The sequence below is a fragment of the Mastigoproctus giganteus genome, chromosome 1 (genome assembly GCF_048544385.1).
Source record: "Mastigoproctus giganteus isolate SK-2022 chromosome 1, ASM4854438v1, whole genome shotgun sequence".
Classification (NCBI taxonomy): domain Eukaryota; kingdom Metazoa; phylum Arthropoda; class Arachnida; order Uropygi; family Thelyphonidae; genus Mastigoproctus; species Mastigoproctus giganteus.
This window is the reverse complement of record NC_143575.1, coordinates 22,921,102-22,939,443: the sequence shown is the minus strand read 5'-3', so window position 1 is coordinate 22,939,443 and position 18,342 is coordinate 22,921,102. Positions and strand designations below refer to the sequence as shown.

Below are 18,342 nucleotides of genomic sequence, written 5' to 3'. Positions count from 1 at the left end.
ACAAACTTGTAAACACTGCAAGCCATTCCCACTTGTTTTTCTGCATTTATTATTATAACCTGCTCACATTTAGCCCCAACCATGGTTCCAATGCATAAAGGAAGTGCCTCTCGTGATGTAAAGCGCAAACAGTGTACATTGTCCATAACAGATAAAATTGAACTTCTGAAAAAACTCGACAGTGATGTGTCTGTGAGAAGTTTAACTCTGCTTAATTGTAAATTCCAGCAATTTCTCTCAGTTCCTCTTATCTTAGTAATTTTCTTTTAGCCATTCCTTTTTAGATTTTTTTTTTTTTACAACACACTTATACAAACCTGCGGAAAAACACAACATGCGCGCGCTAACAAACTTGTTTTCACAAAATCTCTAACAATACTGACAAACTTACTGCGATGTTTGAGAGTTTATTTTATCATAATTAGTTTTATTGCAGTGCTCGCCGCACGTGCAATAAACTAATCACAAACAACCTTCATATGCATGCCATAATAGAGTCACACGTATATGGCTGACATAACTTCTCAAGAAAGTAACCAACATATGTGGCCACATATATGCAACATAAAAAAAAAAAAAAAAAAGACTTTTTTTTTTTTTTTTTAATATTTTAAGCAAAAAAACGACAACACTGACATTACAATATTTATTTTATAATTACTAATCAAATTATTTCCTAAATATTTTTTGGCCCCTGGGAAATTTTTTTCTTAAACTAGCTTGGCAGTCAACGTGTTAAAGGTAGAAGGAGGTGGTTAGCTGTTGGGTAAAATGTACTAAAATAACCACTGGTAATCTGGTAAACTCACTAATCTGGCACCCCACAGGTTCCAACGCTGCCGGATTAGTGATGGTCAACCTGTATCACTAAGCAATATATGTAGCACATTGCAAGACAAAATTAGCAAATAAACCTGTTTTCTGAGGATACTTTCATTTAAATGGGTGAATTTATTTGGTAAAGTTCACTGGTGCAGCAACTTTAATTATTATACAATTCTATATTATAAATTATAGAATATATTTTTTAAAAGTATATCATTGTATTTATACTTAGTACTGAAATAATTTTTAATTTTTACTTTAATAACAGTTAATACAAGAGTAATGAGAGAATTGCACGGGAATAGCTGCTGTCAATTCTCTTGAGTCATGAGCACATTGATCATAATTATATAGCTTGTGGCATGTATTCCAAGGAAACTGTTGTAGATAATTTAACTGATCTAATTAATCTAATTTAACCAATGGTAACCCAGATGTTTGAAGTGTGGCAAAATGAAATTTAAACTTAATATACTTCTGGATGAACATGAATCACTGAGGAAAAGAGTTAATGTCTATAATAAAAGCAAATTGGGAACTTGCCCGGAATTCAACTAACTAATAAATTGCCAGGTGATGCAAGCTTAACTAAAGGCTCAGGGCAAAACTATAAAGTGCAGATAGTTCAAAAGGATGTAGTTTTATACAATGGGATCTCTATTGTAAGGGAAACAGGTAACTTTTTTTTTGCAATAACAACATGTGAGCTAGAACCAGGGTATGATCTCTAAAGAGGTATTATTGTCCATGCAAGAACTAACAATATTAATTAAACACAAACTAATGATTTGAGACATAAATAATGATTAATAAGTGAAAGAATAATAATAAAAATTACCATTAACAACTTCATCTCTTTCTTCCTGTATATCCATATAGTTAGACTCAACTTCTTCATGATGTTCTTCAGACACTACTACAGGTAAAACAACATTCATATCTTCCTTTCCCTTTTCTCCATTTCCAGATTCTTCAGACTCTTGTATAGTATTATCAGTCTGCAATTTATTGGTTTCCTCTGCTACAGTAACAGCATCTTCACAGGTTATATCCATTTCTTGCTCATCCTCAGAGCCAGAGAGGTGTAAAGAGTATCCTTCTTGGTCTGCATTTACCATGAATACGTGAGGTGGTGACCACGGTTTTTCATCGATCAAAGTGTTTTCAACTACTGGGCTGGTTTCATGTAAATTGAATGGTGATGGTGTTGCAGTATGAAGTGGCGGTGATGGGGTTGGTAGCATTGTTTCCTTCTCATGTGAAGTCTCCTGAGGAACAGAAAATGGAGATGGTGATTTTTTTCGTGATTCCATAGGAACTACTTCGGGACAGGATAGCACAGATGGTGATTGTTCTAGTAAATCCATGGGAGCCAACCGAGAAGATGCTAACACTGGCACTGTTTCTTCCAATGAAACCACAGGAACTTGCCGAGCGAGAGATGATAATGGTGCTGATCTTTCTGAAGTTACAGAAACTGTCTGAAGGAAAGGAGCAATACACTTATCAGATACAGATTCAACAATAGGTAACACTTCTAAAATATTTTCTGGTGTAGTTATTACTTCCTCATCTGCTAATTTTTGATCTTCACTACCTTTTTCTTTCTCTTCACCTTCAGTTTCTGTAAACAAATGCATATATTTCCAATTAAGCTTGCATATTATTATAAAAGAAAAACGCTGTCATAATCAGCATTCAGTCAAAACCAAAGTCTAAAAAAAACTTAAAAACATTTTCATTTAAAAGTTTATTCCTAAGATATTAAGAGTTTCATAGCAGAAACACTGGTTATATGGCTGTGGTAGGTGACTAGTTTAAGTTGAATGAACATCTTTATCATATAACCCATGGTTTTGGCTATGAAAACTATTATTGTTGCATAGATCATATAAAAAATGTCACCATTTTACATATTTTAAAATCACTGGAATGACATTTTTCATAGCAGTGTACAAACCTGTTGCATCCATGGAAATGTCTTGATAAATTATTGCTCTAATCATTTTTGCATGCCTTATTAATGTGGTTTATTATTCCCCCATCTAAAGAAGACTAAAAACAAATAGCTTATAGTATTGGCTCCAGGTGGAGGGATTCATTTAAATTAAAAAAGCCATATGTGCAAATCCATACACTTCTGCTGGGCCTAATACTGGCATCAAAGCATTTTAGTCTCTGTATGTTTTGGATGCTCAAATTTTTCACCAGTTCTCTTTATTACAAAGCTTTATTCTTGCTACAGCTGCAATTTAAGGCAAAGAAAGGGTTTCTGTACTGGCAATACAAATGGCAGTTAATAGATTTCCTTCTGACAAGATTAAGAACACAACTGTTTACACTATGTTGCAAAGCTTACTACTCTAAGCACCTCGTAGTGCAAAGAACAATATATAAAGGTGATTTAAGGATGACCTGGACTTTTATTTTTTAACAAAAAATATATACACCAGAATTACCAAAATTATTACTGTTTTCCAAGATACTGTCCCTTTACACTGACACATTTTTTTTTTCATCATTGTAAGCTAACTGTGTAGCCATATCAGCCAACCTTGATTTGTCATCTGTCTTGAATGTGCACCCTCATTGGCCCAAACAAGTTTGGGCCAATGAGGGTGCACATTCAAGAGCAGCTTTTGGTTTTTAGGAGCATTAGCAACTAAGGCCATATTGCTCCGGGAATATGCGGTGGTCATTCCCTAACCTTTCCGCATCCTCCGTATTTGGTGGTCACGGGCTCGAACCCCGGTCTAATCAAGAAGCGTGTGCTATGCACTGCTGCTCCTTCCCACCTGGCTACGGAGGCGCCGCCCAAACAAGTGACAGTCACTGGAGGCCAAATCAGAATTGCAAGGGTGGTTTATGATTTCCCAATTCAGGGTTGCCAATGCCATTGTTGTCAACTTCATCATATGTGGACCTGCACTGTCATACAGCAAAACGATTCCCTTTGGATAAAAGGAGAGGGTGAGAGAGTGCAACAACAAGGAGACAAAACCAGGTACTTGCTTTTCTTTCCTTTCATACACCAGGCACTTGCTTTTGCTTCTATAATAGCTCCAAATTTCCAGAAAAATGGTGGATCATATTAAAAATACCACCCTAACCAATTTCGTGCCCAACAAGCAAGAAATTAATTAATTCTGAATTCTCAATGTATACAAAATTGCTACTGGCTTTTAAACATTATAATTTAAGTATTATGCAAATTTATTGCACAAGCAGGACATAGCCTCATTGTATATATAGCTATCAGCAAACTCCCAAGTTTACCACTTAATGCGTTAATCTCTTATTGTGGAGGCAAATCATCAATTTCCTTGGTATTGCGCTACTCTAAATAAAAATAACTGCTCCAGTGGAGAAGTATATTGTTATTTGTTACCTATACTGTGGTTTCAACTCTTTTTGGGTCTCATCAGTGGCTAAGCAGGCAGTGTGAAACCCTGAACTGAGTGGTGAGATACATCCACAGCATGTGGATTTGAGATGGTACACAATAGATATAAAAACTCAAGTAAATTTAGGACAAAAGCTTCATACCACAAGAGTTACACAATATTACTGCACAAGAAGGGCAACAGTTGAATTTGACATTTGAAGTATGAGACTTTTCTATAAATTGACATGGTTTCCTGCAAATTTATTGATAACTAATATATTTATTTGGAAGTGCAGATTATTTCTGGAAATCACATAAAATTTCTTCAAAAAACATGTATTCTGAGAAAATTCATTTTTTAAAAAATAATATTTGCCACAGGGTGAACAAAATTAATCCCTCATTTTGAAATCAAAGTTCTGAAATTGATGAGCAGCTTGAAAGCTTTTCACAGCTTCATATAAATAAAGAGGAAAAATGTTGCATCAAAAAATACTATGTTGCACCTTTATGCATCTTTGATGTAGCCTGTGAAAAATTCATAATTAACAATGAGTCATTATTAAAATAATAAAATGTTTATATCCCATGAATGCAGGTTTTCAAATAGTAATAGTAGTAGTGGTATGTGATGCAAGAAAGCAAGTGTATGAGCTTATGCAGCATCAGCCAAAAAAAAAAAAAAAATCACACCATTCCCTCCAAATGCCTGTCCAGTTCCTCCTTAAATTTATTCAACCTATCAACTTTCACGACAGATGCAAGTTTGTTCCAGCAATTAACCACCTGCTGGCTAAAGGCAAATTTCCTCACATCTATTCTACATCTGTTTTTTCTTAATTTGAATTTATGCCCCCTTAGGTTCGTATTTGAACAAGTGGAAGGATCCCATCAGAATTCAGCGTGCTCAACCCATTCAAGGCCTTATACACCTCAATCAGATCACTGTGCAGGTGCCTAGTCTCCAGTCACTGCAATTTGCAGAACTTAAGGCTCTCTTGGTAAGAGGATCCCTTCATTCCCTCACCAATATTATATAAACACGCTCAAGCAAATCGACATCCTTCCTAAAATGAGGCCTCCAGACATGTATGCAGTACTCAAGGCATGGTCTGACCATTGCCTTATACAGAGGGACAATCACCTTCTTTTCCCTGCTAGCAAAATTCCTATATATCATTGACAAAACCCCATGACCAGCCCTGGCAGCCTGTCTGCATTGCTCAGAAAACTTCATATCTGACTGCACAATTACTCCCAGATCTTTTTCATTTTCTACCACCTTAAGTGTAGTACCACACAGTTGGTACATTTCTCTGGGGTTACTTCTACCCATATGCAGTACTTTGCATTTGTCAAGGTTAAACTTTAGTTGCCACTTATTAGCCCATCTGCCCAAATTATCTAGATCCTGCTGCAGCAGCACATTGCCATTACTGTCATTAACCAACCCTGGCAACCTTTGTATCATCTTCAAACTTCGACACTAAGCCTGATATACCTTCATCAGTATCATTGATAAATACAGTAAACCCCCGCTATTCGCGGTCGCTGATTTAATATAAAATGAAACCTAAAAAAACATGTGAATTTTAAAGCGCCGTGAACATTTCCGCCATAAAAAAATGTGGGCGTGGCTAAATTTATCTTTCCTGGTGAAAACAGCGCTCAGTAGGTTGCGGCGGCGGCGGGGGGGGGGGGGGGGGGACACAAAATCACGAGCGTGGATGTTTCTCGCTAATCCTTGTTCAGTATGTGTTATGCGCTTGTCATGGAAGGTTTCGTCGTTTGCTTTTAATTTATATGCTTATAAATTGAATAAATTTATCAATTTATAAATTGATATGCTTACAAAAGTGATAAATCTACCGTTTTGCAGTGTAAAACAGACTTTTTCGAGTGTGTTAACGGAACAAAGTGACTTATTGTTGACAAGTTCTTTTCTAACCCATACAAAAATATGGCTATGAATAACAAGGGAAATGTGAAAAGATCAAAGAAAGCGATGACATTAGTGAATAAAATCGAGTTATTAGACAAAATTTCTAATGGTGAAAGTGTCTCTTCAGTGGCAAAATATTATAAAATGAATAAGTTAACGGTACGATCAATCAAGAAATCGGAAGAAAAAATCTGCCGTAGTGTCCGTGAAAACGCGCACTAATTGCTTCAAAAATTTGGTCTGTAACTCGTGATGCTAAATTAGAAAAAATCGAAAAAGCTTTAAACCTGTGGATAGAAGACCGAACTCAAAATAAAATTCCGTTAAGTTCATTCATCATTCGTGAAAAGGCAAAACTCCTTTATCAACACTTTAGAGAAACTGGTGATAGCACTGGCGGGATAAGTTTTTTAGCTAGCAAAGACACTGGTTTGAAAGATTTGTTTGAAATTTCTAATAAATATTACATTTAATATTAAATTGTTTCTTATTTTCATTTCAATGCTATATGCTTGCATTTCACTATGTACTGTCTATGTATATAGTCATATTATGAAGGTACATATAATACATACATAGACAAAATTTTAGACTAGATTTTCTTATATATTTCATACTTTGGAACGGAACCCCTTTATTACTATGGGAGCAATAACTCAGTATTCGCATTTTCGGTACTCGTGGCATTTCTCAGGAACGTAACCCCCACGAATAGTGAGGGTTTACTGTATACAAAACAACAGAGGACCCAACACTGAACCCTGTGGGACTCCACTAATAACATTAGTCCACGAAGAGAAGCACCCATTAATTACCACCCTCTGTCTTCTCCCATTCAACCATCCTTTTATCCATTGTAGCAACTTACCCTTAATACCATTCTGCTCCAATGTGTACAATAGTCTTCCATGCGCAACAGTGTCAAAAGCTTTCCTGAAATCCAAATATATGATATCAAAATTTTTTTTGCATCCAGTTCCTTTGCAACCACATCATAATATCCCATCAAATTTGTCAGACAAGACTTTCCCTTAACAAACCCATGCTGTATCTGAATTATTGCTGCAGTCTTGTCTAGATGATCCTGCAATGCATCTTTAATCAGTGACTCCATTATTTTACCTGGAACAGAAGTTAAACTAACTGGTCTGTAATTACTCGTGTCACCCTTTGATCCCCCTTTGTGAATTGGGGATACATTTGCATATCTCCAGTCCATGGGGACCTCCCACGAGTCCAAGAATGCTCTCATAATTATGGCTAAGGGTTTGCTTAGTTGCTTTGCCGCCTCCTTTAATATAACTGGATAGATCTCATCCACCCCAGGTGCCTTTCTTATGTTTAATTTCAACGATTTCTCCTCCACTTTGCTCTCAGTTATTACAAAATCATGAAGCACCCTGCTACAATTTGATAACCTTCTGCCATTTTCAAACTTTAATAACTCCTCATGTGTGAATGTAGATGCAAAATACTCATTCAGTTTGTTTGCTATCTGAGCAGGATCATCAACAGTGGAACCATCGATATCAAGTGGCCGAATCAGATTCGTCCGTTTCCTTTTAGAGTTTATATAAGTAAAGAAATCCTTGCTGTTTTTCTTAGCATCTTTTGCCAAATATTTCTCGTAATCTGCCTTCGTCTGCCTAACCTCCTTTGTGACCTGATTACAGACTAGCTTATATCTTCCATTAACCTCCATGCACAAGTACATGGTGGGTGACCATCCAGGTGTAAACCAACGTAAGCAGGGGTCGATGTGTGGCGCCCACACCACATGGAGGAATGCCGCCCCTCTTATGTTACCAGGCAGTACTAGATGGTAGATGACTCTCATCAACTGGTGCAATACCACCACTTTGCTTATTGGAGGCTTGAAGTGGTGGAACCCATGTTTAGTCTCTAGAGGTAAGTTCCGGTCAACCCTTCCCCATATCTTCCATTGTGCAGTATGATCGATGACTTTTGAGGTTATGATGAACATCGTGGTGAGATCCAATATTCCTTACATTTCGAGGGTACAGCTCTAAAACGGTGTTCGCAGGACGGCCGTTTGTTAGTACATCGGACTGAACCTATTGGTAACTCTCTAGGAGGCTTCCGGATCAGCTAGTGTATAATCTTGCTACCTCTACTCTGCCAGACAGTGACTGGAGGGAGTCCGAGTAGTGTGTATGCGGGGAGCATTGTCGAGGCCACGTTATGTCAAGGATCTGGGTATATTCTTACCATGTGTACGCCATATCCAAAAATTTCATTATTTTATACAGTATGTCCCACCCACTTTTTCTTACTATTGAATACACCAGGAATTGTCAAACTAATAGAGCAAGCTTATCTGTGAAAAGATCTAAACCTCCCAAGCACTTCCTAATTCATTTCACAAATATACGTGGTCACAATTCTAATCTCAATGATGTCCATTTCCACTTGCAGTCTGCCATACCCTATGTATTTTTTCTGACAGAATCTCAGTTATCGGTTGATTTAACTACTGCTCATCTCAGATGCCCAAATTATTTGCTGTATGATTCTTTTCGCCTCAAAGATGGTACTTGTGCATATGTCCGTTCTGATATTCCCTGTCAGAGACTTGGCAATTTGGAATCTCCTCTCTTTGATCTTCTCTGGGTTAAAATTTCTCTAGCTCATTGTGTCAAATTCATCTGTTGTCTCTACCATTCTCCCAACTCCACTAATCACTTGGAGCTCTTTGACTTCCTCTCTTAGCAACTTGACTTTCTCCAGTCCAACTTTCCTAACAGTGAGGTAATTTTCCTTGGTGATTTTAATGTTCACAACTCCAGCTGGCTTCCGTTTTCAAGTCACACCGACCCAGCTGGTCGAGATGCTGAGGCTTTTGCAATTACTAATGATCTTGCACAGATTGTTCATTTACCTACAAGAATACCGGACAATCCTAATCATACAGCCAATTACGCTTGATCTTTTTCTCACAAACAACCCTTCTAAGTACACGGTCGAAGTGAGAGGTCCTTTAGGCACTTCAGATCACAACTTGGTGATTGTCTCTTCTCCAATGGAACCTTTATCTCATGGCTATTCCCAACCATGTGTTGTTTGGCATTACAAGAATGCAAAATGGGATGACCTGTGAGACTTCTTTTCTTCTTTTCCTTGGTTGGATTACTGTTTCAAAAGTTCTGATATCAACTTTTGCTCAGATCGTGTCAGTGAAATTATTCTTGCAGGAATGGAATCCTTTATCCCACACTCCACTTTAAAATCTCGTCCTATATCTAAACCTTGGTTTTCCAACAAATGTGCTAAGGCTGTTCAAGAGAAGAATGTTGCATATTGTAATTGGCTTGTTTCCAAATCTTCAGTTTCATTTTCTGCCTACACCAAAGCTTGCAACAATTGTAAAGCAGGTATTAACCAGTCCAAACTAGAGTTTGAACAGGCTAAGAGTAGAAAACTTGCTTCTTGTCCTAATGGCAGCTGAGCATTCTGGTCTCTTGCCAAAGCTACTGGCCGCAACTTTTGCCCATCTCTGCTCCCACCTCTGTCCAAACCAGATGGTTCTGTTGTCACTTCAGCCAAGGATAAAGCTTACCTCCTAGCATCCCATTTTTCTTTCAATTCATGCATTAACGATCTTGGTAAAACACCTCCCACTATTCCCAACACGCTCCATTCAATGCCTCCTGTGGTCTTCTGTCAAAAGGATTTTGACGAATCTTGATGCTAAGAAAGCTCCAGGTCCCGATGGTATTTCTCCACTTGTTCTCAAAACCTGTGCTCCCGAACTTACTCATATTCTTTGCCGCCTTTTTTTTTCACTTTCTTATTCCAAAGGTGTTTTTCCTTCTGCTTGGAAATTTGCTCATATCCAGGCCGTTCCTAAAAAGGGTGACAAATCCCTCCCATCCAATTATCGTCCCATTGCAATTACTTCTACTCTTTCTAAAGTAATGGAGAAATCAATTAACCGCCAAATTTTAAACTACCTATAAACCTTCTGTCTGACCAACAATCGCCATATGGATTCCGTCAGTGTCGATCCACTGGTGATATTCTGGCTTATGTTACCCATTTATGGACTAATTCAATGGAAAGGTTCGATGAAACACAAGTAGTTGCTCTTGACATCTCAAAGGCTTTCGATCGTGTTTGGCATAAAGGTCTTCTAAACAAGTTTCCATCTTATGGTTTGCCAACTGTTTTTAGTAATTGGTTACCCAGTTTTCTCTCTGATCGCTCACTGATGGTGATGGTAGATGGCTCTGTCTTCTAACTTCTCCACTAATGCCGGTGTTACCCAAGGTTCAGTTCTTTCCCCCACTCTTTTCCTCTTGTATATTAATGACCTTCTTCCATTGACTGGAAATCCTATCCATAGTTTTGCCGATGATAGCACATCTAGCAGAAAGCTGCTTTTAGCGAACACCCCTCATTTGTTGTGTGTACTGTCACAAACTGGAAATGCAAACAATTTGAAGAAACAATCAATTTTGACCAACAAAAACTTCCTATCATACCGCATCTACCTTATTCACCTGATTTGGAATCATATGACTTTTGGCTATTCCCAAAATTAAAACAGGACATGAAAGGAAAACAATGAGTTCATTCAAGAAATCAAACATAACTGCTTGATTCGATAAAATATTCCAATCAGTGGCAGGTATGATGGAAAATAATCAGTGGCAGGCATGACAGAACAAATGTGTGGTTGCAGAAGGAGACTATACAGAGGAATATTAACAATATAAATATGTATCACTAAATAAAATTAATTTTTTAAAAATTTACCAAACATTTTGATGAAATGTGGTACACATTTTGAAGGTTGCTTCAATGCAGTATCAACAAATTATGTCAGTTTGTTATTGTTTGTTATTTGGTTTTTAGGAGCATTAGCAACTAAGGCCATATTGCTCCAGGGATATGCGGTGGTCATTCCCTGACCTTTCCACATCCTCCATATTTAGTGGAATTATGTCAGTACATATGTCAGTTTTGAAAATGGCTTAGGAGGCATACCCTTTCAAAAAGATTCAAATAATGAATTTTGGGCTAACACAGGCCAAAATTGAAGAAATAATCTGCAATTTGGATCCCACAGTTGAAAGCGAAACAAATAATACACATATAAATTTAGGGGATATTGCTACTAAGAAGTATCAGTGAGTTGTTTTTTTGTTTTTTTTTTGTTTTTAAAATTTTTTTATATTATTCATGATTTTTTACTTTTTTTTAAAATACTGATTTTGATTTTATTTTTTGACAATAATCTCACTCTACTGTTCAGCTATAAAATCAAAATATGAAAAAAAAAAAATATATATATATAATAATAATAAATAAATATTTAAAAGCATTTTTGTAAATACAGTGGATTCCGGTTATTTGGGCCACCGGTTCATCGGGGCAGCCGTTTATTTGGGGCAAATCTTAAAAAACAGAAACCAATCGAGAAAATAAACTTTGCTTAACTGGGACAGCATGCTGTTTAATCGGGGCAGGAGACTGCAACACTGGAGATTACCCTACGATTGTCTTTGACGGTACCACGTGGTTCGGTCGAAATTCTGGAGGTCACAACCATAAAACAATAAAAACAATTAGCAGTCACCTGTTTATTGGGCTTTTCTATTAGTGAAATCTATCATAAACGGACAGTAAACTCGATCTTACTGAATTTGCGATAATACCGACAGCTGGAATTCTGTGGGTTATTATGGTGAAATGTGTTTACACTTCCACGAAATCTTCAATCATATAAAAAAATTAATTTTCTGATCTTCTCTTCATTTGTATTTTTAAAGCTTTGTAACTCGTTACTCGGTTCTCACTTGCGCGTATTGTGTTACTTGCAATTTGTGTGTGCTGTGTTTTTGTTATTGATTGCTTATCTTTTTACTGTTTTAAATTTTAACCCCCACCAACAAATATCAATGAACAGAAATGTCAACTAGTTCGTATGCACATATTACAGTACGTATTAATTATTCCGATTATCACATATATTCTTCCGATTTTCACGTATTTTTTAATTGGTAAGGTAATAAAGGGTAACTTTCTGCTTAATATATCTTTGCTTTTATAGCCTACGGATAATATTCCTCCTATTTTCGCTAATTAGAATCGCTGTTTAATAGAATTAAAATTCAATTCACAAATGTGATCACAATGACCGACGTTTACTGCACATCGTATAGTGAACGGTACTCTACTATGTTGAGTTCGTCGTAACATGATTTGATTGTACAGTGAACTAATTGTTAAAAAAAGGGGGGGGGGGTACATTGTATTTTTAACTATTTACGTGAAACTTCAGATAATTGGGGCAGCTGCTTAATCGGGCCAAAATGCACTAGTCCCGATGTGTCCCAAATGGACTGTATCTTTAATTTTTAAAAAATTCTAAATTCCTTCAAAAAGTTCACTTCAGGTGGCTTATGTACTGTCCTAGAAATACTTGCAGAAGAATTAATGCAATAAAGGGCTGCAATGTTAAAACAGCATTCGTGGAACTTTAAAGAATTGCAAATTATCCTTCCATAAAATTTTCTGCTCACTTCTCAGAAAATATTTATGAAAGGAAGTTGTGCTTACATCTAACATGCAAAAAACAGTCGGGAAGGTGGGGGAGAAAGGAATACATATGACGCATATTAGTACCTTGTACACGTAGATGAACATCTCGGAAAGGGGATGACTTTTCTGAAACCTCACGTGTTGTGTGCAATGGTCGACGAGGACTTGCATGAAGGCCATCTAAAGGAAATCTGTAAGAAAGTTATACATGAATTTAGAAATTCATGAGGATAAATTCAATTTAAGAAATAACAAAAACTATCAATTAGAAGAGAGAAGAAACACTTACATCCATGGCACAGAAGAAGTTTCTTTATCACAAAGACTAGAAACAGTCCTATAAAAAATTGATTACAGATGTATATATTCAAATTCATTAAAAAATAAACTGAAGAAATATGTTGGCGAAAACAGAGAAATTATAGTTACTTTCCATATATTTTACTAAGATGACACAATAAATTAGTAATTACACTGGTTGTTATTTTTATCTCTACTAAACATCATTTTTTTCATATTCTTAATCATTGTAGAATCTAGAATTTAAAAATCATTAATCTTTCTGTAAATAATCAACATCGATCAATCACTCTGAAAATATTGCAAATGCCTGTATATTCATAAAAAATGCTATGTGATGATTGATATAACAATCATAAATGTTTTTGTGATAATCATGTCCAGCTTTTTGACTAAGGGATGATGACAATTTTCCCATGTGCCGTCACATACCATGTTCACTCAACAGCGAGAAATAGCATGTTCATATCTTATTAAAACAAAAAATTTAAATTAAATAATATTATTAATACAGTGAAATCTCCCTTAACGGGCATCTCTCTAAAAGGAACACTTCTTGTTATGGACATTATATGATCTCTCCAAATCAGACACTTCAACAGGTATCCGTCTGGTATTTTAAATCTTCCTAGATGGGACTCATTCAAGGGTAATTCTCACACTCACACGCACGCACGCACGCACGCATGCACGCACACTTTTTCATTGATCAATAGGCATTTGCAATGAAGGCAAGTGAACGTCAAGTTCATTATAGTAATACTAATTAGACAATCTTGACCTTCACTTGCCTTCATTGCAAATGCCTGTATATTCAATAAAAAACACTATGTGATGATTGATATAACATTCATAAATGCTTTTGTGATAGCTGCTTCCAGCTTTTTGACCGAGGGATGATGACAATTTTCCCATGTGCCATCACATACCACGTTCACTCAACAGTGAACGTGGCAGTCGTTTATGCAGTTTTCTTTGTAATATTGGTCAAATTTTTCCTAGGAATTACACTAATTGCACAATAAATTTTTAAGAAATGAAAGTTCTTGCTGTGTGCAGCAAGACTGTACACAGAAATTTAAAGAGGGAGGGGTTTGTCCCATTAAAGGTGGGTGTATCCTATTACATTAAAAAAAATTGCATGTTGGCAAAAACAATAAATATGGGCTAAAACCAGTAAGTGACCTAATTATCCAAATGAAAATGGCAAAATGAAATGCTTTAAACAAAGCCTTTATATTCAGTATTAGTAAAAGTTAATTACAGTAACAGTACACGCCATATAGTGCAAGGAAGCCAGCATCTTTTCTACACTGGCAAAAAAAAAAAAAAAAAAACAAGCCAAGTAGATAAGAAAATAAAAATTATGTTTCCCTCCTAAGGCCAACTAATTTCAAACTGTCAGCCTCAACTACCTGCAGCAGTTGAAGCAACCAGCTACAGTGAATTCCATTATTCCAAATTATTGAAACTGGCTACACTGACCTCTGCAAAGCAGAAACCTCTCTATGGTGGACACTTCCTTCTAATGATGTCTGCTTTAAAGAGATTTCACTGTATATTTAAAAAAATATGATGGTTCAATTATATCATGTATTAGTATTAGTGATAATTTTTTATATTTGAGAAATATTATAGAAAGTAATTTTTCTTCAATATTTGAAGAAAAAGTAATATTTGATGATATGTATGGAAATGGAGTTAGATATGCAGCGACATAAATGTTAAATGATATAACAATCATAAATGCTTTTGTGATAGTCGTGTCCAGCTTTTTGACAAAGGGATGATGACAATTTTCCCATGTGTCGTCACACACCATGTTCACTCAACCAGTCCCATCTCATATGAAGGAGCCAAGATAATAATAATGATCAGAGAATCACTGCATTTCAAATGTTAAACAAATTAATGCATCAAGCTGCAACTTGAAATTCATTTAATCGGCATGTTGCTGCAACAGATTTGCATAATGGTGGCCTTTATGCAGTGAGAAATTAAACAAATGCAGTTAAGAGCCTTCATAATGCAAAGCCACACTCTTAATGAAACACAAAGTATAATAAAGAATGAGAATATACATTTAACTAGACTATAGGTTACAGTATGAGCAGTGCATAGCATCTCAGCTCACTACTACTATATTACATAAATTGAAATTAAATTTAATGGGAAGAATACTGAAAAATAACAAATAAAGAAATACAATTTTGCAAAATTATAATAGCACTTCAGACATGCAAGTTAAACATAATACTATTTTATTATAGTCTGCTATAATTTATTATGATTGTCTGAGATAATATATTATATATATTCTCCCTTCTCTTATGTGATGCAAAATTTCTGTTCTGAATTTGAAAAGTATAGGATGTTATCCCTTCTTCCTATATTCTGTGGAAAGGGTGTCATACATTATGTAAAGTACTACTTCACAGCATATAAAGTAGTGCTACTAAAAATGTATAAAAGTTATATACCTCAGCCTAGAAAAGAGTGCAACAGAAAGTGGAGTGAGAAGCAGTCCAAGTGCATGTCATCTCCTGCATCAAAGTACAGCTATTGCAGTGTCATTTATCCAAGTATGCTGCTTGTTGCTTCTATTCGTGATAGTCTCCATCATGGTTAGTATTATCAGCAGCTACACCTTAGCATTCATTCTTGAAAATTAATTAAGCTAAAAAAGGTTTTGTCTTTGATTCATGTATGTTGCATACAGATGCTTACAGAATGCTGTAGCTTCCATGAAAAAGGTCAAGCCATGTCTTCATAATCAAATTTTGAGTATTAAGAAAGAGGATGTACTCCAACAGTCAGAAGAGAGCGTGTAGTTCAGTTAAAGGATAGCAAGTATTTGTTTCTATTTTTCTTTTACATTTTTGATAGAAATGTTACTTTACAAGGATGTGCAATTACCATTATTTGTTCACAAAAAGTTATAGTAGCTTATGTGCTTTTATGAATTTAGTCTAGTATGGACCGCACCTATGTGGCTCTAATTGAATGTGAGGAAGTAGATAAAATTTTTAAAGGATTGCCTCATATGTTCTAAGTGAAGATATTACTCTTAACAATGCAGCCTGCCAGTGTTATAAAACCCATTTGACACAGTAGTGAATATGAATATTAATAACAGTAGTTATCTTAGCCATGACGTGTCTTAAATTAATCAAATAAAGAAATTTAAAAAATTCAACCCTTGGTACGGAATTAACCAAATTAAAGAATCATTATGCTGAGTATCTTAAAGCATTTCAGCATTTCATCTGATAGGCAACTGCAGCTGTTTGTCTCATGACAGTGAGCAGTTTCATTTTGAAAGACAGGAACAAGAAAAAAAAGTGTCTTCTATTCATTAAAAGTTTATACATGTACAGGTTTTCTGGAAGACAAGGTGATAAGCTGAACCAAGAGATATAAATAAACATAATAAATGGATCTAGATTTCATTAAACTTACCACTTGCTCTTAGGAGTAATTGGTGGTTTGCTAGGAACATCAAATCGTAGTTGTTTTGAGCATATTTCTTCTGTAAAAAAAAAAATGAATAAATAAATATTCCTTAATGAAATTCATATTTCCTGATTTTCCATATATAAAAATACTAAAGCAACCATTAGTCATCCCATTAATTTTATTTTAAATTAACCCTTTCATAAGTGGGTTTCCAGACAGTACATGTACAATCTGGAGTGAATTTTTTCTGAGGAATTTGGAAGTTTGTAAAAACTGGAAAATTATGTTCATAAATGCTTTTAAATATTTTTTTCATATTTTTAAAGGGTTAATTTTAAACAAAATTAATGAGGTAAAAAATAAAACTCAGAATTACTTCTTCCTTTTCAGTAATATCCTCTATGTTTATAAATGTATTATTTTATTCGTTTCATAAACTAAGGGATCTGAATTCAAGAGCATTTTTTTAATTTTAGATTGTGTTAGTCAAAATTGAAGAAATTCACTTGAATTCAGACAATAACAATATGTTGCAAATCTGTTAAACTCATGCATCCTCCTATGATAAAATGGCTACTATTATTTGATAGATACAAGGGCTGTTTAATAAAGAATGATCACAATTTTTCATGAACAACCGTACTGCTCACTGTTTCTAATTGAGCTGCAGAATTTAAGACCAAATCAAGTTAAAACACATTGCAGCTGTGCAGTTGTCTTATGCACATGATGTAATATGTGAGGAACAGTATACTGCTCTCAAATTTTGTTTCCATTCCAAGAAAATATCAGCTGAAGGATATGAAATGTTAAGAGGCTTGAGGTGAATCTACGCCTATAGCACAGCTTGGTGGTTTAGAATGTTTAAAGATGGATGTGATTCAATCACAAAAATCGGTAGCCCTGGAGCTCCGAGCACTGCTGTCACTGCAGAAATCATAAACGCCTTATGTAATAGTGAGAGAAGATTGTTGTCTAACAGTAAGGTAACTAACAGAGATGTTGAGAATATTAGTAGGAAGTTTGTACGGTATTTTCTATGACCATTTTCCTATGGCACGTGTTTTTGCAAGCTGAGTTCCAAGACTTCTACTCACACCTGAGCAACAGCAAGTTCGTATGGAGGTATGTCAGGAGCTGCAACGGATGGTTACTGAAAATGGTGTGGTTCTCCACAAGGGGATAAGGGCAGATGAGACATGGCTCCATCATTTTAACCTGGAGGGTAAGAAGCAAAGCTCCGTTTGGAAGTCTCATGGTTCATCTCTTTTTTTGACATTCAAGGAATGGTTTACCAGCATGTTGTGCCACATCATACAACTGTTATGGGACCTTAACATAGAACTGTACTGCACACTTTGTGAGATCACATTCATCGCAAACAACGAGGACTGCACCCAGGTGAGTGGATGCTGCAATTGTGCCAATGCAAAACCTCACATTGCTCATACTGTCAGCCAGTACTCAGCCAGCATTAATGTCAAATATGTTCCTCATCTGCCCTACAGCTCTGACCTGCACCCTGTGATTTTTTATTTATTTATTTCCAAAGTTAAAGAAAAAGCTACGAGGAAAACATTCCTGGTCATTAAAAAACATTGGAGGTGATTCTCAAGCACATGTGAAAAAATGGTTTCCAACATGTTTTTTAAGAATGGCAGAAACATTGGAATAACTGCATTTCATGAAATGAGGACTACAGGTACTCCTCTACTTATGTACAAATGACTTATGTACAACTCGCAGATATGTACAAAGCACAAAACTGTTGCTATGTTTGGTTATAAGAATCAATTTTGAATGCCTTTGTGATATTTTTCTAAAACACATTTCTGGAGGTAATTACCATAAAACAATAAAAACAATTAGC

At 35.7% G+C, this 18,342-nt stretch overlaps 1 protein-coding gene across 3 annotated transcripts in view; it reads right to left on the bottom strand.

Moving 5' to 3' along the window:
- Elys (AT hook containing transcription factor 1 homolog) overlaps positions 1-18,342 on the bottom strand; it is a 315,674-nt gene that overhangs the window by 50,827 nt on the left and 246,505 nt on the right. For all 3 annotated transcript variants that reach the window (XM_090371873.1, XM_090371882.1, XM_090371891.1), the window contains exons 29-32: positions 16,476-16,545; positions 13,006-13,053; positions 12,801-12,907; positions 1,664-2,449 (exon numbers count right to left, since the gene is read on the bottom strand). In XM_090371873.1, the coding sequence (XP_090227999.1) occupies positions 1,664-2,449; positions 12,801-12,907; positions 13,006-13,053; positions 16,476-16,545 (1,011 nt within the window). The remainder of the gene's footprint in view (positions 1-1,663; positions 2,450-12,800; positions 12,908-13,005; positions 13,054-16,475; positions 16,546-18,342) is intronic.